This window comes from Atta cephalotes (assembly GCF_000143395.1).
Source record: "Atta cephalotes unplaced genomic scaffold scaffold00001, whole genome shotgun sequence".
NCBI lineage: Eukaryota > Metazoa > Arthropoda > Insecta > Hymenoptera > Formicidae > Atta > Atta cephalotes.
This window is the reverse complement of record NW_012130065.1, coordinates 6,097,611-6,120,520: the sequence shown is the minus strand read 5'-3', so window position 1 is coordinate 6,120,520 and position 22,910 is coordinate 6,097,611. Positions and strand designations below refer to the sequence as shown.

The following is a 22,910-nucleotide window of genomic DNA, read 5'->3' as shown; positions in this document are numbered from 1 at the left end:
TATAAATACTCTTACTCCATAATTCCTACTAGCAAAATCAATTTTTTAATAACACAGATGTCTACGTTATACATTGTAATACATATCAATTTTTATTCTCTATATTATAATCTCTATATTATAATCTCTATATTATAATCTCTATAGTAATTCTCTATATTATAATCTTTGCTAGTAAAATCAATTGAAAGATTTACCTCTTGAGTGAGCTCCGCTGCGCCAACTGGCTCTGCAGGATTCTGGGTGGAAGTTGGTGGATCAGGAGATGTCATATTCCTAGTTGTGTTTGTAGAAACTGGTACACTGGGGCCTGCCATTCTATTGGATTCTTCGACATTCAGTAGATAGGCCTGTATGGCATTGAGACCAGAATTCATTCTGTTGTATCTGCCCAACGAGTTGAGTTCCTCGAATAGATCCCTTTGGTAATTCAGAAGCATAGAGTCTGGATTCTTTGGATGGATGAACATCGGGCGATGGACAATTGTGTGATCTGTGTGCCATCCAGATCCATTGTTGAGATCCAGAGATCCCACGCCGATTGTCTGAATATCTAGGCCAAGGTAGGAGTTAGGATCCACACGCAGCAAGGAGAGCAGCAATGCGAGCTGCAGCAACTCCTCCCGATACAATTTCTTCATGCACAACATCTTGATCCGTTTCTCTTGAATTAAATCTTGCTCAAAAACAGTCCTACAGATCTTGACACGTTGTCACACTGCCTAGCTATTCCTGACTATCCCTACAAACAATAGACTCGGCGTCATGAGGAGATGACGCAATTCCGCAAGATATCCATTGACATCGCGCGTGACCAAAACGTAAAGAGAGTCACACGTAAACAAAGAGTCTACCCGAAAAACAGCGACCGTTCATCTGACTATGAGACACATCACGAATGAGTTGGAACGAGTCGCGTGTTTCTGCTCTAGTTTTTAAGGTTAGAGTACACAGTTCAACGTGATGACGAGATGTTCGGTAACCGTTGAAATTTTTTTGCAAAAAATGAGGAGGAACCGTCGAACAGTGAAGGCGACCGATCGTTTGGCGTGCCGGAGTCGAAATAAAAGATCCGCGGTTTTCCCAGCTAGCCGGGTATAGGTCAGTTACACGAGACCGAAATAACCTCAAAACCGCACACGAGCCACTGATTAACCCGCAGTGCAGCCTGTGCAGCCATGCGCATTTCGTGCACGCATGCCTCGCGGACACTCCTCTGACAGGCGACTGCTCCGCAGTCCGCACCTCCTTTTGTCGTCAGCGACAAACCTTTGGACACTATCAGTGACAGTGCGACTTGCGAAAGTCTCGTTGGGTGATCAGCGATGGCTCCACGCGCGAATCAGCTGCGATCGCGAGGCAAACAGACAGAGCAAGCTGCAAAACAGAGGTGTCGATCTGATTACTGACAGCAAACAGAGTAACTGACAGATCCCGTGCCGTACACACAGCCTCCGCGTGAGCGACGCGGGCGCATAAAAAAAAAATCACTCACGATAATTCGAATCCGAAGACGGGTTCGCACTTCGCGCGGTTCGTCCGCGGACGAGCGACGCGTCGAGCGTTATGCCGCGTTTCCTTCTTTTAACGCTCAGCTTCGCGCGGCGATGAGATGACACTTTCGTCCGCGCACGACACTTCACCCTGCTTTAGCCTCCCGACACGGAGTTTCGTTACGCGGAGAAACCGTCCGAGCGAACGAGCGAGCGAGCGAACGTCGAACACCTCGCCGGGAGAGATCGTTCGCGAAATGTGACTCAGCACTCGCGGCTTAGGCGACGTCGCACGCTCGTCAGGGCCGCGCCGACGCTGCTGATTTCCCCGCGCGTTTCCTCAATCGCGCGCGCGTCCGCTGATTATCGTTAATTCTTTTTTGCGCGTTTGCACAAACGGCAACAAACTGCCGAATTCGATTTCGTTATCGTCTGACGATTTCTGCAGGCTCGCATACACATGCGACTTCCGAGCACGAAAAAAAGAGTAGAAATCGATATGCTCGATCGAAACAAAATCACGAGATGTATCTTCTTCAGAGAGCATCACGTCAAATGCGTCAACGAGCGCTTGTTTATGTCGTGCACGCGATTTTTTTTTTTTTAATAATGTTTCAAACGAACTTCGATTATTCGCTTGCGATACGGTGTATTGTGAGCAAATAAGAATCGCATAAAGATGCACAATCACGGCATTGAAAGTCCCATTAGCGCGACGCAAAACGATTGAATACGTTGCAATTTTGTTCTGTTTATGTAACTGAGTTTTTGTATTTTCAAATATTATTTATTTTTGCAATACAAAGTGTAATTATGATGATACGCGTAGTTACGTAACATTTTGTAGCGTATCTTGCGAAATTTGTCTACTAGAAACTTTTAGAAACTTTTATGTTTATAGTATCTTATTATTTTTGTAAAAATTCAAATCAAGTTATATTATATTAATCTATAGTTTTGTCTTCATACAAATTCAAGTCAAGTCACAGTTGCTTGTTTTAAACATTGGAAACCATGAAATGAATAATACTTTAATATAAAGAGCAGCTCGTTGGATTCAATATCCAACATTTTGTCAAACATTTTGTACGTTATCGATGGCCTCTTTAAAACAATTCAAAAAACAAATAGTCTTAAAATGTAATCTCCAAACAATCAATGATATTATATTATGCAATTTTAAATTATTATTGAATAATATTGATCGTCTAGATCATCACCGTTTTATATTTTCTAAATTGAAATTTATTTTAATTAAATTATTCGAACTATATATAGAAAGAAGATATCTCCCCATTTAAAAATAAGATAAAATCGTTTTGAGACTCGTTAAGGAATATATGCCCACATTCCATGCGAACTTTATAATTTGTGTATCATGCGGCTTTATATGTATTCGATTAAAATACATATGCATGATCGCGATAGAACGCCAAGCTAGCGCCAATGAATAGACGACACGTGCGTTGTTTTTATACGTTCCTACGCGCGAGTTCGATTCGTTGATGAAAGACCGTTGGCCTTATTACCAGTCAGTCACAAAGCGAAGTGATGCACAACGTTTTTATAATTACGCAAATATATAGCGAGGTATAATAAACGTTCGCGTCATCCTCTTCCGGATAAAAGTAATTGTAGTAATTTCCTTAATTTTTCTATACTTAGGAGTACTTCGTATTTATATTTGTTATTTGATAAATAAATTTAATTATCGAGTATTATTAATCCGCTACAAATTTAATTTCGCGGATTGAAAATTACATTATCAATTATCTAACCGTATGGCTGCACAGAAAGAATTTGCTGAAGTACTTAAAAATTTAAACAGATCTGAAGATAATTTTGTTTAAAATCATCAAAATAATTATGTAGAACTCAAATTGCTAGAAGGTTGTAGCACTACTCATTATGCCTAACGTTATTACGTAATTGTTAACGTTATTTTGATAGTTCAAAACAAAACTAATTTCAAATCTGTATCTATAACTATAATAATTAAATATTTCAGCAAACCATGTAGAAAAAAATGTTTAATTCTATAAATCAAAACTAACGACAAAATAACGACAAAATAATATTTAATTAATATAACCAAATAAAACTGTTTCCTTCGTATAAACAAGTTTTATTTTGTTATTTACAAAACAAAAAATATATTTTGCAGAAATTTTTTGTTATATAAAACAGAATATTTGTTTGCTATTAAAAAAATGTCTCGACTAAATTATAGTTTTGCAGAAGGCAAATTTTTTTCTTACAATTAGTGCGTTTGTAAACATGCGTAATACGCGATGTAATTTCTATCCTTCGCGAAACAATTTACTTTCTCCGCGTTTTACTGTCATTAGATAAATTCCCACAGAAGCGATTGTCTCATTTTTAATATACCTCCAACCAAAGTACTTAGCGTAAGCAATTTCCGGAGCAGATCCGGAAGTGCTCGTAGAAAGAAAGCGTGGTCGATTTCTAATAATAATTTGCTAATAATAATTTACGATGTTGAATTGTTCGTCAATAGAAACCCGCGCGCGCCTTTGATTCATGCGATCGTTGACAACGATTTCTCCATCAGCTGTGTATCAATGCCTTTCGATTGCCACTCTCTGGCGAGGTCGCAACATCCGTCCGCGACAATATTCGCCACAACAAACTTTGACCCCGTGTTGGACAGCACACATGGCACCATTTACCACGAGTCTTCTGCATATAGTAACGCGTATACATATAATTTGTGTCGCTTACGCATACTGAACGACGCGTTCCTTCACTCTCACTTGTCGCATGACCTTCGTCGATGATGATTCGTTGCCAGGCGACTAAGTACGGTCGCACATGGTTAAACGCGATAGCTTCTCCAGCGAGCGACATGCCTTCTTCTCTTGGAACAACGCTGAATACGCTCTTTTCCTTATCTTTCATTATTATAATACTTCTCCAGACCGATACATGTCTCTACATTTGTTAGCGTTGCATGCTCCAACATGCTCTTACTTCCTTCAACTATAACTCCTACTCACTCAAACGTGCTCGTTAGAGTGAGTAGGAGCTATGGTAAGAACATGTTGAAACATGCTGGAGTATGCAACGTGAACAATTCTTCTGTGTTTATGAAGGAACGCCCCGCAATGCGTCATCGCGATTGATACTTTATATGACAATCGTCAGTTGCAGTTCTCCTCACTATAAGCTGGGTCCCAATCATACAAGGATTTGTTGAAAATATGAAATATCCGTGATATCGATTCTAATCGTATTGTAATCGTATCTATTGTGTTTAACATAACATACCGAGTACTTAGAATATGGGGTCAGAGTCGTCAAATGCGTCTACTGTTGTTGATTCTAAAATTAACAGAACAATTACAGGAAACTCGTGAAAATATCAAATGTCAAGTTTGTGTAATGAATCTATATATATTAGGTGTAGGAAAAAGTTCGTGACGTCTTTCCCGTTAGATGGCATTAAAAAAACGCCACGAACTTTTTCCCACACCTAATATATTATATATACATGTATGTTTTAGGAGCCTCCTCTGCGTAGTTTTGATAATTATTTTGATCTAAATATAAATTATTTTAGAGTGTGTGCGTGCATAAATTAAATGTAAAATTATATGTAATAAATTATATGTAATATTCATTATAAATAACAATATATATTCATACACGTCGCGATGTATACGTTGGTACATTTATAGTCGTCTTTAAAAAAAATATTGTGTATATATAAGGTATCTGGTAAGTTTTGAAACAAAACACTCGTGTGTAGATAGAGCGGACTAATTAAGTCTAAAAGTCCTCCTTTAAAATTTCAATTTTCACAATTTTTGTTTTTAGTTATCTAATAACCAGAATATCTAAAATTTACATATAAAATAACTTTAAAACTTCTTTAAGAATTCTTTAAGAAAAATTCATTCAATCATTAAGATATTTTATAAAAAACTCTGAAAGAAATCTTAAAATAGTCTTATGTATTGATTTTACTCACTTATTCGACAATCTTTAGAAATATCTCGTTGACTATTTCGTAAATTACAAAAAAATGGTACAGGACTTTTCGATTTAGTCCATTCTGCATACGAGCGCTTTGTCAAAATTGGACTTATAAGTGTGTCTTCAAAAAGTCTAGAAACGCTAAAATATTTCGAAAACGATCAATTCTAGCAAAAAATATATTAGAGCAAAGTTGTGGACTTCAAAAAATCTACCTAAATGATGATAAGATTGACTTTGGATGGAGCCTCTGCAAGGTCATATGAAGATCAAGTTGAATTTTTTAAATGGAACCCCCCTATTTTTTATTGCATATTCTTGTAGCCTCGAGAGCAAAACACTATAATAAAGTAATTTTTCATGAAGTACTTTCCGAGTTATAAGGCTTGAAAGTTAGAGTAACGCTGGCATTAGCATTATGCAAGGTGTTTAACCAAAGGCTAAAACCTTTTGTCATTCGGGATCATGTTCTGGATAACATTTGTCAAAATCAAGGTTATTGGAGATTATTCCTCTTATTTTCATTTTTGCGCTAAAAATTCATTTTTATGTAAAAATGAAAATAAATTGGCCTTGATTTTGACAAATGTTATATAGGACATGATTCTGAACAATATTCAAGAGGTTTTAGCCGTCGGTCGGATACCTTGCGTAATCCTAATGTCGGCGATTCTGTAACTTTCAAGGCATTTGTAACTTATTATTCGAAAAATACTTAATGAAAAAATATTTTATTATAATGTTTTAAAAATCTCTTAAAATAAGCTATAAGATATATACTATATAAACCTATGTCTACCCAAGGTTAAACTTTTATCATCAGATAGATTTTTTTGAAGTCTTACAACTTTGCTTTTATATATTTTTAAGTTGATCGTTTTCGAGATATTTTAGCGTTTCCGTTTTTAAAGACCCTGTATATGTATATATAAAGCGCTATGCATGACGCTTCTTACATTTTTATCGTTATATAATGACATTTTATATTTAAAAAATTGTAAAGTATTACAAAAGATTAAAATACTATATTTTTAAATATTTTACGTAACTTACGTTGGTTAAAAATGATATAAGAAAGAGAAATTAGAAAATCACACATCTGTTAACATTTGAGAGTATATTACATCAAGCAACATAATGAAAGAAAATTCAAATCTTGCAATTAATCCTATACCAAATAAATCAGTTACGACATATCTGTTAAACATGAAAACATCAATTATTCGTTACATTCACGATTTGTTCTCAATTTAATATTAGATGCTTTTCATTTGGCTATAAGCGACGTAAGCATCATCTATCTTTCTTGACTGATTGATTTAGCAAGTAACAAAGATATAACAATTCTTGTGCCGACTTACATGTTACCAAATAGAAAGCATTTATTCTTTATAAATAACAAATTCTTAGACAAAGATAAAAGATACTTTAATGTTTTGTATTTCGCTTTTGTCACTTTGAATGTTAATTACTTAAATTTTTTGGGAATTTTTTGCAATGACAATTCTAGTACTCTTAAATCCGGCTCCACAATGTAAGATTAACTCTAATCTCGATTTGACCTATTACTTATCTTTTTCTATAATTCTTAGAATTTCAACATTATGTCAACATTATATCAATATAGTCAGGAGATATTAGTTCTATCTAGATTTTTTATTAGTGCGATTCATGATGATTTACGGCTAGATCTCCTATAAATACAATGTTAAAACAAGTACTTTAATTATAAAATGTTGTTGGTTTATTGTGCATAAATTGACTGAGCGAATAATTATGTGCTATGCATGATGGCAAACAAATACTATTTAAAAAAATTAACTAATTCAATAACAAGCAGCAATTTTATAGATATTAAAAACAAAATTGGAAGAATATTTATGAAATTTTTAAGAATAATTTAGTATATTTAACATATCTGTTTCGCATATAATGTATTTCATACATAGTAGATTATTATTATTAATTAATATTAAAATACTTTTCATAATCCAATAAAATGTAATTTATGCTTTAATATTTTATGCTTAAATATAAATTAATAATTTTTCTTAATTTCAAAATCTCCGATTGTGTTACAATAAAAATTATTTTTCCACTTTTCAGCAGTTATAATTGGTTATAATTTTACGTAATAAATTTCATTTAACATTTTTGTGATATTTTATATCATTATATCATTTTATAACATTATATTATAAAAAAAAAGGATAAAAAGATGTATATGTTAATTTCAGAAAATAAAATTTAAGGTAATACATATCTGATGTACTTTAAACATAAATATATTAATTCATATGCTTGTACATGTTTCATATTTTTTATACAACAAAATATTTATGACAACAATACAGTTGAGAATGGTATACAATATATATTGTTATGTTAATTCATTCACATAATATGAGAGACAGCCTCGTTCTCTTAAGACGTAATAGAGTTAACTGCGTAAAATATGTAAGTACACTGAGAAAAAAAATGCTGTTGATTCAATTAAGTCTATATGGACTGTCACTAACATAAGTGATTAATTCATGGCATAAAGGCATTAAATTATTATTTCAATAATCAAGGTTTTTACGTTAATAAAAATATACATGAATTAATTACTTATGTTAGTGATAGTCCGTAATATAGACTTTAATTGAATCAATAATTTTTTTTTCAGTGTACATACTCTTGATTATTCTTGATTACTCCAAACTTTCAATACATTTTTTTCGTGTCGTATCGTGTACAAAGTATTTGATATTATAAAATTCTTCTCAGCAAAAAATAAAAACTGACATTATCTGCCTTCATAAATTTATCTAAGATTAAATAATAATAATCCTGATACAAATATCATAGAAAATAAAATGTCAAATATTTGAAGAATTGTTATTAAATTTAAATTTGCAGCTAAAATTCTGATCCATGAATATGCAAGTTACGGAATAATTGTACATACATTACATATGCATTTACATGAATACTTTCGGATATTATAAGAATGTGAAAATAGGCCAGTTGGTTCGCATTTTCCTTAAAAATTCCGAAGCTTTTACCGTTCGTTTACGCTTTAATAAGAGAGAATATCCGTTAGTGAAAAAATATGCTATTTACACGTAAGATATCTAATTGTGCGTCGATTCATTAATTCGCCGTTTGGAGAATGTATCAAAATCTACTTAATGGAATAATGAAAAGTGATTTCATACTGCAATTATTACAGATTATTATTTACAGATTTTTCTCCATGTACGGGGATTGTATATGTATTATATGTGTAAGTGTTTATATGTGCGTGTCCTCAGTTCACTCATAGAACCATATAAATGCGAACGCAATGAATTATGTGCCATTATTGATCCAATAATAAAAACACTAACAATAAGATATTAGATAATGCCATTTTGTAGTGGGCATTGATAATGGCAAGCAAAATGGCAGTAGAAATTCTGTGGTAAAAAAATACCGAACCATCGTGTGTAACGAGCGTGACAATTACTAATAATGTGTTTCATTTAAACAAGTGCTTAAATTTCAACTGTATTTTTACAAGGACACACGAATTTCGGATATAATTAACCACCGGCAGAAGAAATATTCAAGGAGTAAAATTGGAGAACACATGAATGTTTGTAGATTGATTTTGTTTCCCTGTATAACTATATTAGACACTTTGTAGCCTTCGTATCTTTATATCCGTGTGATCAGTTTTATTAGATGCCTACGTACTTAATTCCAGAACATAAAAACTTAATCTATATTATTGTTAAAACAATTGACCTATAATATCCTGGCGAAAAACAATTTCTAAGATGTCTCAATCTATGCGGTAAGCATAGAGTGAGACATTTTAGAAATTCTTAGTTCTTCATAGATATTTGTAATGGGATATAAAGTGACGTTGTTTGAGGGCAGAGAATTGTTTGCTTTTTCAAACAAACATTCTACGTCTCACTACAAATATCTATGAAAAACTAAGAATTTCTAAGATCTTATCTCAATCTGTGTAATTTTTCGTAAAAATTTTTCCTCCAGGTATAATTAAATATTTTTAAATTTATCTCATTATTTTCTGGTATTTATTGTCCAAATAGTTAATTATACGATTGATAAACAGACAAAAATATAATGAATTTGTTTCAGGTGTCGTTCGCATTGCGAAATTTATTTCTCCTATTTCAAATTAAGATTTATTACTGTTGATCAGAATTTTCCAGAATTAAACGCAATGCTTTGAAAACCGTGACGAAAAGATTCTACATAAATCCAGTATTGATTATTTACGTTAGCATTTAGATTTTCACAAAGCATTCGATGAAAAACACGGCACATTGTCTTATATAAATTAATACATGCACACCATATGTATATATAAAGCGTTGTTTAGATTATACAAATTTATTTATTTTCTCATAATAAAATATTCAATTCTCTATTTATACTTCGCATGGAGAATATCTCATATAAGACGTATCCTGCGCATCCAGCGAACCTTTAGCAAACACGAATATGCGATACACATGATATACATCGATTTTTTTTAATTACAATTAATTTGACATATATCCACTTGGCTCTCGCAACCGAATTTATCTTTAACGCCGCCATATCTCTCTGGACGGTGCTTATGGCATAGACCCCGAGAGATTTAGCGTATTATGCCTCTCTTTGTCATACACTGATATGCTACTTAAATGTGTCGAACGATTGCTCATACAGTCATGATAATAATTCTATTACTTCTAAATATCTGCTACGTCGCAGACTTATGCATAGGATGTACGTGAATAATATAATATGTAATCAGCGTTTTTTTCAACAGGGGCGTTTTCTTTAACAGGGAGAGTCGAGCTTGCGACAAAATGATTATCTTTTTTTATTACATTAAAATGTAGCAAACTCGAGAGATTAGCCAGACTCCTCCAATGTAAGATAAACTTTATCTCGGTTTAACTCGTATCTTACTCTAATTTTTAGAATTAGAAATATTAACTTCCTGTTCATCTTTTTCTAATACTTAGGATTACAAAAAGATAAATAGTAAGTTAAATCGATTAACATTAATCTTACATTGCTGGAAGCCGGTCTTTTAATGCCAATAGGCATATGTCGTTATTTCTTATCTGCCGAATATCAACGACTATCCTAGGAACAACAATGTCTTTTTTCTCGTTATGTTTTTATACTTAATGATTCGACTGGCCCGCACCGCGTGCATGTTAAATAAATACTTTCAAAAGTGTGTATAAATCGGTGTATAATGTATTACATATAAACAATGCAGCTTCTCTCTTATAGACTTATTAGAGAATCCTTTCCAGCAAGCAAATTATAACAAATTTTATACAGGATAAGTTTAAGCGCCTTTCTAAAGAAATACGATTTAAACTCGTTCAAGAGTTATCGTCTTTTAAATTCAATTTGCCTGCGGAAACGATTTCCTATAATGAAACTGACAAAAATGGTTGACTTTTGATCGATAAATTTATATCTAGACGTTTGAGATTCTTTTTGCTCTTTAAATAATCGAGAATCTCACTTTTCGCAATTTATATCACGTATTTCTTAAAGGTGTACGAATAAGAATTGTAGAAAAATTAGCCATAATGGTACAATTGAATATACGATTAAATTTCAATTCATTTTGTTAGTTAACCTTTGATCAGTTCATTCCTAATGATCAAAGGTTAACTTGCATTCATTTTCGTGAAATATGTAGTGAGCCAATCATTTACGCTTTTCGCATTTATTTTTACCCAGTGAATGTTGAATTTTATCATTTCTAAGCTTTGCTGCAGGGTGCGGTTAGCGCTGCGAACGTCGCGTTGCTTGAAGAATTCCGAAACCTACAAAAAGAAATTATAAAATATTTTTATTGTGGTATAATTTTAAAAAATTAAGTGCAATTATTTTTGAGAAATTAAAATTTCAAAGAAATGATTTCTTCTTACTTCGCGATAATCATATTCTGTAATGAAGTAGTCAGGAACAACGCTAAGTATGAGATTGTTTATTGAGAGTGATTCATTTGCATATAAGGCTTCTATTTGCGACCAATAAGCTTTAATGTGACGCCAAGCGAGATAATGTCCGTGTGGATTGGCAGCAATAGACGTTATGACAGTATTAACTTCTTGTGCTTTAAACAGATTTCGATTCAGTGATAGTCGAAGATAACGTTTAAGTAACCAAGGATCCATTGTCGAGCCTAAAGCTTGCAACATTAATAATTTTTCACTCTGAATTTGTGTTTTAAGATAAACCTGCCAGCAATGCTGCCAGTCAGCCTCTTCTCCGAACTTGATACCTATACGCATATTAGTGTTACAAATTATTTTACTTGCGTTTCTCTAAGACTGATATTCATAGTTGGTTCTTATTTCTCAACATTATTTTAATTAATATCTTAAGATGCTATATTGTTCCGATTGGTTTATGATTTAAGATTTAAGATGCTAATATTGCTATGATTGATTTATGTGCATTTAAGATGATTTTAAATATAAGAACAGTCTATGAATACCAGTCTATATAATTATATTGCTATTATATTATCTATAACTATATAAACGTAACTATATAAATATTTTATATAAATAGTATATCCTTTCTTTACCTGCCATATAAACGATTTTCCGTATATTGGGTGCGATGCGTGTATCTTTTGATATCCAATCTTGAAAAAGACTTTTTGCAGATTTCACTACATCGTCCATTTCTAATTCAACAGCGGATTTTAGTACTGCTGTTCTCAATAATCTACATTAAAATAAAACTTGGATTAATATCCTGTTAGTCAGTGAATATCTAATAAAAATTAGCAAGATTTTTAAATACTATACGATACTTTTTCAAGTGAGAGCCTTCATCCGTCAAGCCAATGTATTTTGTAATTGGACCCATCAGTTGTTGAAAGAATAAGGTATATTTTTTATACGCTGCGCTTTCGGCCAGTCTGTCTTTCCAAAAGTTCAAATACCGAAGTACGGTCGCCCATGGCGCATAATCTTTTTCATTGACGAGATAAAGCGAAAGTTCTAATGGGATTGAAGCATCCACCTCACCCGCATCACAAAGCGCAAATGCATCGTCGATGAGATTCGCCCGATCTGCCGGACTAAACTTGGTATGATTCTTTATCAAAATTTTAATGATCGAAGTCCACATCTCCTTCGGGTAATTTACTCGATAAAAGCCAGTTTGGTTGATGTTGCATTTGATGTAATCGACATCACTCGATATGTCGAAAGTTGCTAAATAAAATATGAAATAATAGTCTTAATTTCTTAATCAGGATTTGTAGAAATCGGATGTAGCAAAAGTACGTGTCTTCTGTATCATAAACTTACATATACAGATTGCGCTTTCACACAAGAGCTTGCGTGATAAGATTGAAGAGAAGCTAGCTATATCTTATTATATGTATTGAAGGATAGTTATATTCTATTATTTTCGTTCTTCCAATGTCCATAGACATGCTATCTTTGTGCAAAAAAAGAAGATTTAAGAGCAGCAGTAACAAGCTAGAGATTGCCCGTATACATGCTTCCTTCTCCTTCGATCAGCTTTTAACAGAAGCGCTCGCTCTATATATATAAGTCTAAGTTCTGAATAGACATAAATTTGAATTATTACCATCGGTCATATTCATCCACACTTCCATATAAGATTCTGTCGAGTCATCTTTGTCTGTATAACAATGCAACGGGATATACCATTTGTAGTCAAAGGGTGACTTGGGATGCGAAATATTTGCTCCTTCTCGAGGTGAAGCAAGGAACCTTTTTTGGGTCGCTGTGATAGTATTATCTTCACGAATGATGGTAACAAGTGGGAAGCCCATTTGTTGGATCCAAGTATTCATTATAATCTATATACAATTTAATTGTATTAAATATATGCAGTAAAAACGCGCGAAATAATTATTCTTACATACTTATTTTCACTTACTTTCACATCAAGTTCTGTACTAACAGATGAATTTTTAGAATGTTTTGTGAGAACCTCCCACAGATCATTGGTCTCCGTATTTCCATATGCATGCATATTTAGATAATCATTTAGTCCGCTTTGAAAAGCATACGCGCATAAAACTATTTCCAACATATAGAGGACGGAAGCACCTTTGTAATAGCTAACCGTATCGAATATGCTTTCTATCTCAATGGGGTTTTCAACGAATACGCTTACAGGGTGACTATTGGCTAGTGCATCGAGTTCAAGTGCTCGTTGCGTTTTGTGTAATATGAATAAATCCATCATGCCCCATTCAGGAAAAATATGATTCACGCCTTTGTATTCAAAAAACGTCGCAGCACCTTCATTCAGCCACAGATCATTCCACCATTTCATTGTCACGAGATTGCCGAACCATTGATGAGCTAATTCGTGAGCCATAATAACGGCTATATATTCTTGTATTTCTGTAGGTGTTTCTTTTGGATCGTACATTAAAAACGATTCTCGAATAGTAATTAGGCCCCAATTTTCCATAGCAACGGGTTCAAAATCAGGAATTGCTATTATATCTAAGCGCAGAAAAAAAAAATATATAAATATATATATATATATTATAAAATATTAAAATACAAAGTATTAATAATTTTTTCATAAGTATCCATATTTTGTTTGAAAAACGTACCTTGCTTTGGCAAAGGATAAGGTATGCCAAAGAAAGATTCAAAGTAATCCATAATACGAGTAGCAGTGGTCGTGGCATATACCATATGCGGAAGCATATGCGATGCGGCATATACACTTACAGATGTGTTTCTCTTTGTTAATTCGAAAACTCTTTTAAAATCGCATACCACAAAAGCCACCAAGTACGTTGACATGTCTACAGATTCTTGAAAATCGTCGCGTAGCTGAAAAGCAACATTATTCTGAATCAGGTTGATGCAAATATGGTCACTCGCAGATAATACCATAATTGCAATAATCTGATTTGTTATGCTTACGATCAGCAAATGGAAAAAGATGATTTTTTTGAGATGTCAATCATGAAGCTTTCACATTAAATTAAATAAGTAACATTAATTAAATAACATATTTATTTACTTACTAAAGTACTTACAAGATTTGTACCCAAATAAAATCCAGCCTCCTCAGTATTTATCGCAGGCATATTACATAACGCAATATGAAATCTATCTCTATATATTGATATCTTAAATTTAGCTTTAAATTGTGGTTCATCGAAACATGGAAAGGCCATGCGCGCGTATGTTGGTTCGAAACGAGTTGTAGCCAAATATCTAAAAAATTAAAAAAAAAATTAAAAAGCCCAGTCTTATTAAATTTTATTTATGAAGCAACGTATGAGAAAATATTTATTTGTGTAAAGGGAATAATAATAATAATAATAATAATAATAATAATAATAATAATAATAATTTTTACCTGTAATCTCCTTCAGGCGTGATGTAACTGCTAAAATAGAACCCTTTAAGTTCAGTAGAATTTAATGTTGAATTAAAACTCAAAAATAGCGTGTAATTATTCTTTTTCCGAAACGATGAATCCTCCAATTCCAAATATAACTGCTCACGCTTCGGATATTCGAGTAATTTCGCGATTTTCAGCTCTTCTTGATCCTCTTTCATTATCTAAAAGTCAATTCTCGAAAAATTATACAAAAACTATCATTGTAAAATCTGTACACGTACTGTATACTGTGATCGTAACTTACTTGCTCCTTTATTGTCAAATTTTTACTATGGAAGACGATAAATTTGGTCTCTTCATCAACATAGAATTCAATTGTGACTCGTCCTAAAAATGAGAGCAAACTATTTATTACGTACAAATGAAATATTTTTTTATTGAAACGCAAAATTTTTTTAATTTACCTCTAAATTCTAAGGTTGTAAGATTTGGATGCATGGTAATATTATACCTAGTAGGATGTGCGAAAGCAGGTAATCTTATGTTATCCCATGGAAACACCTGTAAAATTTCTCATTATTTATTAAATTCAATAAATAAAAAATATAATATTTATTGCCATAATTATATCTACTAATTCATTTTTCATTATCCTGTACGGTATGTATATTAGCCTTACTTTAATTAAACATATTCTAAAGCAAATTTTTTTTCCAAATTTCTATATTTTGTAGCTTTTTTAATTTTACGATATTACAAATATTACAAAATACACATAATTAGCTTATTTAATAAAATATAATATAAAAAATATATTATTTAATTAAACAAATATTGTATAACCATTGTCAATAAATCAAATAGAAAAATTTTTCAAAAGCAAACAAGATATATGCAATTTTTCGTCTTAAATATATAATATTAATCATATTAATGTTTTCACATGTATTTAAATGTGCGTACCTCTCCATTCTCCATCCGAGGCACAGCATCCTTTTCGTCATCCATAATTTTATTTGAGTCTTCTTCGGAACAAACGCAGCCTAAAGAGAGAAATAATATGTGTTTGAATATATGAAATAAATATGAAAAACGTAATCTGTAAAAATTAAATTTATGATGTTTAATATTGTAAATTTTGAGAATACGAGGCTCGCTCAAGATTTTATTTAAATACCAGTTCGCAAAGGCGCCAAGGCAATGATAAGTGCTGTGACAAGAAGTACCATGCAGCAAATACAAAGTACGCAGTAAGTCTTTCTCTCAGAACATCTAACGACTTCATTTGCGCGCTCGTAAAAGTTACGTCTGTGCAATCCTGCGCTGCTATCTCCTGAAACAAGGAAAATCCTATAAAAAGGAATTCGCTTCAATATCATATAATTTTGTATAAATTCGCCGTAATTATAATTGCGCATATATAATTTATAGCTAATTAACATAATTAATTTAATTGATTAACATAATTAATTTAATATAATTTTAATATAATCAATTTTAATTGATTAGATAAGTAAAAAAAAAATTCATTGCATAGCTATTAATATATAATCAAAATAAATTTCTTTCTTTATCAGCTTCGTATCATTCTCACAACGCAACAAATCGGAATAAGAAGTTAATATAATTACAAAATAAAAATAAGTCATTTTAAATAAAAATTCTCAAATTTTAATTATTTTGTATATACATATAATTTATAAAAAATAATTTCATTATGTACATATATATGTACATAAAAAATATTATTTGCATATTGTTTAACTGAATTTAATTTACAAATTATATTTAAGGTTATTAATTTAATATTTTTATGCTTATACTACAATAAAAAGTTCACTCCTCACGATTAAGCTCTTGACCTGGATTTTGCATTGTTGACTATGCAGAATAACTAGTGCACTTAACTTATGCAAAAAATGAAGTAATAACATTTTTAATAATTTGAATATTAACGTTTTTAATTTTAAAATTTTTATTTATATTTAAGACAATTAAATATGTAAATATTTATTTCTTATATATTTTAATTAAAAGTAATTAGAATTTAACAAACGTACGAAATATGTTAAACTGGTAAACTTGTATATAGAAATGAATGTTATATAATTCCATCTAAAATAGTAAAAAAAAATATATATTTATTTTTGTAAGATTTGAGATTTTTTAAAATTTGATATTAAAATTATAATATTTTTAAGGAATATGCATTTAATGCTTCCTGTAATCTTTTTAAAATTATACTTTTTTTTTGTTCAAAATATGGATAATCTTAATTTATTATTTTTGTAGTCAAATTTTTAAGCTATGATATAGGAATTTTATTCTAAAAATAAATATTTTTTAAATAAAGATTTGTCTTAGAGATTTTTGCGTAGTATCAATACATTAGCTTTATTTTATTTAATTCTTATTGAAATTTATTAATTTAAATAACAATCAAATAAAATCTTTAAATCTATAAAACTTGAAAACAGATAATTCGTATAAATTATATGACGTTTGTGACATGTATAATATTTTTGCAAATATATTTTTTTACACATGCATATACATAGATACATGCAACGAAATCAATGAAATCATCGATAACATCAACTCGTTATATGTCTATTTCTGCTTCAATAAAAAGACCTTAATAGAGACCTCAATAATAAAAGCCATGAATGATTATGATACAAGCGCGTGGGTGAGAACGAAGTGTGCATGCTTTAATTCGAAAGATCAGAGGGAGCTTTCGTTTTATTGATCGCACACACGTGCTTTATAGTCTATTCGCAACTCGTGGAGGATTGTAAGTGGGCCATCTAACCGAGTTCTTATAGAAAAGAAATCTAGGTATAGTAAATATGTATCAAATAAAAAAATGTCAGAGGCACGCGATCGTATTTTATTCTCCAACAAGCCACCCAGCAGGAAGATCTCACCTGTCAGAAAGGCAACATCGTCCACATCCTGCTCGCTCATCGCGAACCGATTCGGCGGCGGTCTCCGATGAACGAGTTCTTTTACCTGACCGTCTTTCGAGGCATAGGCGACTTTTATGAGCGGCTCTCTCTGTTCAGCCAGTATTTGCGCGGATGCTTGATCGTCGCCTCGTAGCTTTTCCCTTGACCGAACTTTCGCCACTGTACCGTCGTCTCAAAATTGCTTTTGAAGCTTCAACGAGGAAGAAGTTCGACTTTAATAGACGGCGTTTGGAATTTAATTCACCGTGAAGCCGGTTCGCGTGTGCCGCCGCGATCATTCGAGCCGTATCAGTTACTATCGGCTTAAGTCTCTCTATCATTCGCTACACGCAAATGCAGCAATGTGACCAGATTAGGTCGCGTCTATCTTTTTTTTTAGACGTTTGAATAAGATCGATCAGTAATCTCAACGCTTTATCGATAGCACGCTTCTGAGATACGCGTGGGATTTAATGGGCAACATCAGAAATCAAACACGAGCAATGACGCGCGAACGACCGACGTCACTCATTCAGCGTAAACGCGCTGACTCGTGCGTAACGGATGCACCGAGCACAACCGGGACTCGGACTTTATGCAACACCACCGCAAGCAGCACGACCGCAATCAACCCTACCGTGAAGAACCAGTACCGCCAGTACGCGAGGAACCGCGAGCTTATGAAACCTAAGCTGAGCGTTCCGACTCCGTCGGCGAGTCTATAGCGCGCGGCATTCCCTGACATTTCATTGGCATTAAAGGCGTGGGATATAGCTACTGCGGAGTTAGGCAGAAATGGCGGCTTTCCAAACCCCCTGGTAGTGGACTGCTTTACGGGGGTGGTTTTGCCGGTCCTCGTGAGTTGGGGGTGGTTAGCATTACGGTGGCGCCATCCCTGATCTATGCTTTGCAACCTCTCCGTAGGTGGCCCATCGTAATATTGGTCTCAGTTGTGGAAGCAATCAACCGAGCAATACAGGGGCTTTATGGCTTTTTATTTCGTTTTGTTTGATATTACAAAGTTTGATCCAATGCTAGGATGTCTTTATGTTACACTTTTAAATTGTTTATACTCAGTTAATACTTGTTTTGATTTTATAAAAGCAAAGAAAAGATTTACTACCTATCATTTCTTTTCATTGCTTTTTCCCGTTAATACGAGTTTTGAAAAATTAATAAAGTTGATTTTATTGTGTATTAAAGAAAATGTGTAATTCCATGAAAGCTTCTTTTTTATATGTTTTTTTATCAAGATTACAAAAAAAATGTATGTATTTATAACATGTAATGATCATGTGATTTTATTACATTTTCTGATTTTAAGTCATTTATAATACAAGAACTTAATTTATGATTTCGAAATGTAACAGAAATTATTTACGATTTGAATCCTATTATATTCAAGCAGTAATATTGTATAATAATATTTAATAAATTTGTATTGATACAATTTTAATTAATTTCTCTCATCTTTTGTATTAAACTATAATAAATAACAAAACTATACATATAGAAAGCTGTTTTCACAATGTATAAACCGAAAGCAAATGTATATAACTACAATTCCATATGAGATATGTGACCCTTTTGAGATCAGAATCGCGCAAATGGATCAGTTTGTTCGAGGGGTCCATATCGATTTTCTTTTCTCCACGCAGCCCCTCTGACAATCGCATTACGTTCATTTACGAAATAACATTTGTGCTTCTATTGAAGATAGAAGAAGCTTTTTTGATGCGAATTCTTACAATTTAATTCAGCAGAAATTAAAAATTAAATATTAAAAAAATGTTTAACATCATTTTAGAGAAGACATAGTTGAGCAATATGATTTCTATATATTGACATATAATTAATTTAATTTCAAAGAGAGATACAAACAAAAATATTTACTGAATTTAATATTAGATAAAATTATATTTTTTTTGTAAATTAATTTTTTATGAGAAGAATTTCAAGAGTATACGTTAGCGAAAATATCTGTGAATCGATAAAATTAATATGCGGACTAATTTTGATATTGACAAATATGGAGAAAAGGAATGTTATAAATGGCTGAACTTTTGAACTTATGACCCTTTGTATTTTTTTCTCGTTGCTCCAGAGAGACTTCGACTACGAAAAAGATAAGTGTTGTATAATATAAGTTATTTAGATATTTAGATATTTTGTGATCGCAGTGAATTTCGTGTTGTTTTAAAATATATGTCGTATCTGGTCAAACGAATTCCGACGTTGGCCGAAACGCATTGAAACATTCATGCCCTTTCCGACTGCAATATGTTCGTCGAAGTTACGTGTCCCGAAAGGATCGGCTAGCGTTATAAACGTCGATCTTTTTCTCAGTCAATTTGGTTTCGGAAACACGGTTTTCAGAACACGTATTATTAGTGTGGTGGATCTTCCGGTAATTAGCTAAACACGCGGACGCGATAAATAAGAGAAGAATTGAGATGTATTAAACTACTATGAAGATCGTAAATTCGAAAGCTTTCTTCCTTATAAGTCATATAAGGCTATACCTATCTTTAGATTTTCCTAAGTAAGATTTGCATCGTGAGTAAGTCACGAAGGGCAACAATTTGCAAATTTTAAATGTATGGCAATCTATGTAGTCACGCGAACAAGAGAGCGTTATCTCAAACATCTAACTAAGCAGTATTCACGTTAAGATGGAATTTATTAAATTTGAATAATATGAAATCACAAGAATTATTTGAGCAGAACACGTGTACACAGACAATCTAAGTAAATACCCTAAATATATCATGCGGATCGTTACGATCTAAATTCTGTATAATCAATGAAAATGCGCGTGCACAATTTCTACCTGAAACAGTTTCTCGCAAAAACCACGCAGCCAATCAATAAAATTTATTGTACGTTTTTTATCTTTTCGTCTGAAATATCTTTTTATCGATTATATTATGTTCTATATGTTTTTGCATAATGTAATTTATATAAATATCTAGCACATAATATATCTAGCACTTTGTAGTAAAAAATTTAACGAAGTATAAAGGTCTGTTTTCTGTGAGACTGAATTAATACCTATATACTTTTGAAACATGATATAGGTATATTTAACGAAAGCGAGAAAGAGTTCTAATGCAGTCTAGTGCAGGAATAAAAAAAAGACCTATAATAAAATGTTACGTACCTGAATCGCAGGTTTTTCTTGCGGCATGTCTTAACGGTGCCTTCACGTCTATTTCTGCAGGATCGGTAGATTCATGTCGCCTAGACGTCCTAGACAAAGGCTCCAATTGAATATTCTCACTGCTATCCTTTCCTGGACTTCCTTTCGGCATTTTATTTTTACTTTTCTATTTTCTCGTCTACTCCGACCGATCTTTTATTCGGCAAAATCGGAGTTTCGCGCGGAAGAAACTTTTTTCTTTGTTTCTGAAGCGCTTTGTTTGTCAAATGACATACTTCGAGTTTGTTGCTGATTGACGTTTTGCTAATTATCGCTACTTTATATCGCTACTTTATACTCGAAAAATAAATGTCGGAGTCACAGATCTTCTGCCATCTTCAAATATTCTCACGATATCTCACGATGGTATCGATCGCCCTTTTCCTATATTGGACGTAATGTTCATGTCAAAAATTATATCGAGTTACTCTTTTGATAGTCTCAGTTAAATTTACACATCGGCACAGTACATCTATACATGTACAAATATTTTATGTCGACAGCATTCGCATTGGTCCCGATATAACGATATGTTGCGCATAAACATTCAGTTTTATTTGAAAAAGATATTGTATAAAAATGATCGACAAATGTGATCCGTGATCAAACCGTTTTCTTCAAGGTAGTGCACATCAATTAATAAAAAATTAATAACATTTTATTACTTTCTTCGTATATAATCTCATGTTGAACTCAAAGTAGAAAGATATAGATACTTTAACGTCGCTGCTTGAAGATTTTATCTTTTTTCTATAAATCGAACATATGTTTCTTTGTGTGAGGCTGAATAATTACAAATTAAAGAAGTTCATGATAACTTTTATAAATTATAGACAGCAGTTAATCAGTCTTCTATTTTGTATTCTCCATGTCGTTGATTAACTTTAAATACGATATGTTTTTCTTTGTCAAAAGTTACTGGACGTTCAATCAACTTACATCTGCAATATTATTAAGAATTATCTATTATAATTTTTTTATTCAAGTATACTAAGGTTGTGGTTTAAAAGAGATATTAATAGAGGTAGTAAGAGTTATTCTCGTCAAGCTTTACTGTTGGATCAATACTTTCAGAATGGAGATCTATTCATAATAAAAAAGCTAGAAGTAATAGGAAAAATATTTACAATAAAATATTTTATAAAATGCTTCTTTATAATTTTAAATTTTATTATTATTTTTCTATATAACATATATAACATGTTTTTGTAAGTACCTCGCTGTAATTTTTAATTTTTTATTATGTTATTGCAAAACAATTTGTTCATTTTTATTGACTATGTTTTTCCTTGCATAAATATCGCTTCCATAATTCGCAGCATTAATATTTATATGAAATATTTACACGCTTACCATTTAATTGCATAATGAGTAAAAACATAGAACATAATTAGCGCGATATGTATGCAAACAATGAAATTATGAGAACAAGTATCTGAAATTGTCAATTGTTATCATAGATGGGAACGTACGGAACTATATCACTGTTCAAGGTCTACATAAAAGCAATTATACGATCCGACTTATAGCGATCATTATGAACGATATTTACGCACGCAATGATAATAGCTTTCATCCGCTATTATCATTGTTCGTGCGACATTTTGATAAGAAATTTTATTATTAAAAATGTTAATTATTATAAAAAAAAATACATTTAACGAAACATTATTTCTTTAATGATGTTTTTCTATTTCTTTCACACACATACACACACGCACACACACACACACACACACACACACACACACACACACACACACACACACACACACACACACACACACACACACACAACAACAACACACAACTAACAACAACTTATAATATAATTAATTATAATTTAAATAATAATAATAATAATAATATATAATAATAATAATATAATAATAATAT

General features: G+C 32.1%; 2 protein-coding genes across 2 annotated transcripts in view; both read right to left on the bottom strand.

The window, feature by feature from the left end:
* The window catches only part of LOC105618259 (segmentation protein cap'n'collar), a 115,169-nt gene extending 114,519 nt beyond the window's left edge, over window positions 1-650 (bottom strand). Inside the window, exon 1 of the mRNA XM_012199802.1 lies at window positions 198-650. Coding sequence (XP_012055192.1) covers window positions 198-650 — 453 coding nt within the window. The remainder of the gene's footprint in view (window positions 1-197) is intronic.
* A 10,517-nt stretch (window positions 651-11,167) lies between these two features.
* Window positions 11,168-21,126, bottom strand: LOC105625815 (endoplasmic reticulum aminopeptidase 1-like). The gene is made up of 14 exons (XM_012207131.1): window positions 20,976-21,126; window positions 16,045-16,200; window positions 15,831-15,910; window positions 15,332-15,428; window positions 15,172-15,254; window positions 14,883-15,088; window positions 14,557-14,737; window positions 14,122-14,347; window positions 13,431-14,008; window positions 13,116-13,350; window positions 12,328-12,733; window positions 12,097-12,239; window positions 11,432-11,787; window positions 11,168-11,326 (listed from the first exon to the last, which is right to left on the bottom strand). The coding sequence occupies exons 1-14, from the start codon at window positions 21,124-21,126 to the stop codon at window positions 11,168-11,170; spliced, it is 3,057 nt and encodes a 1,018-aa protein (XP_012062521.1).
* Between the last annotated feature and the right edge of the window lie 1,784 nt (window positions 21,127-22,910).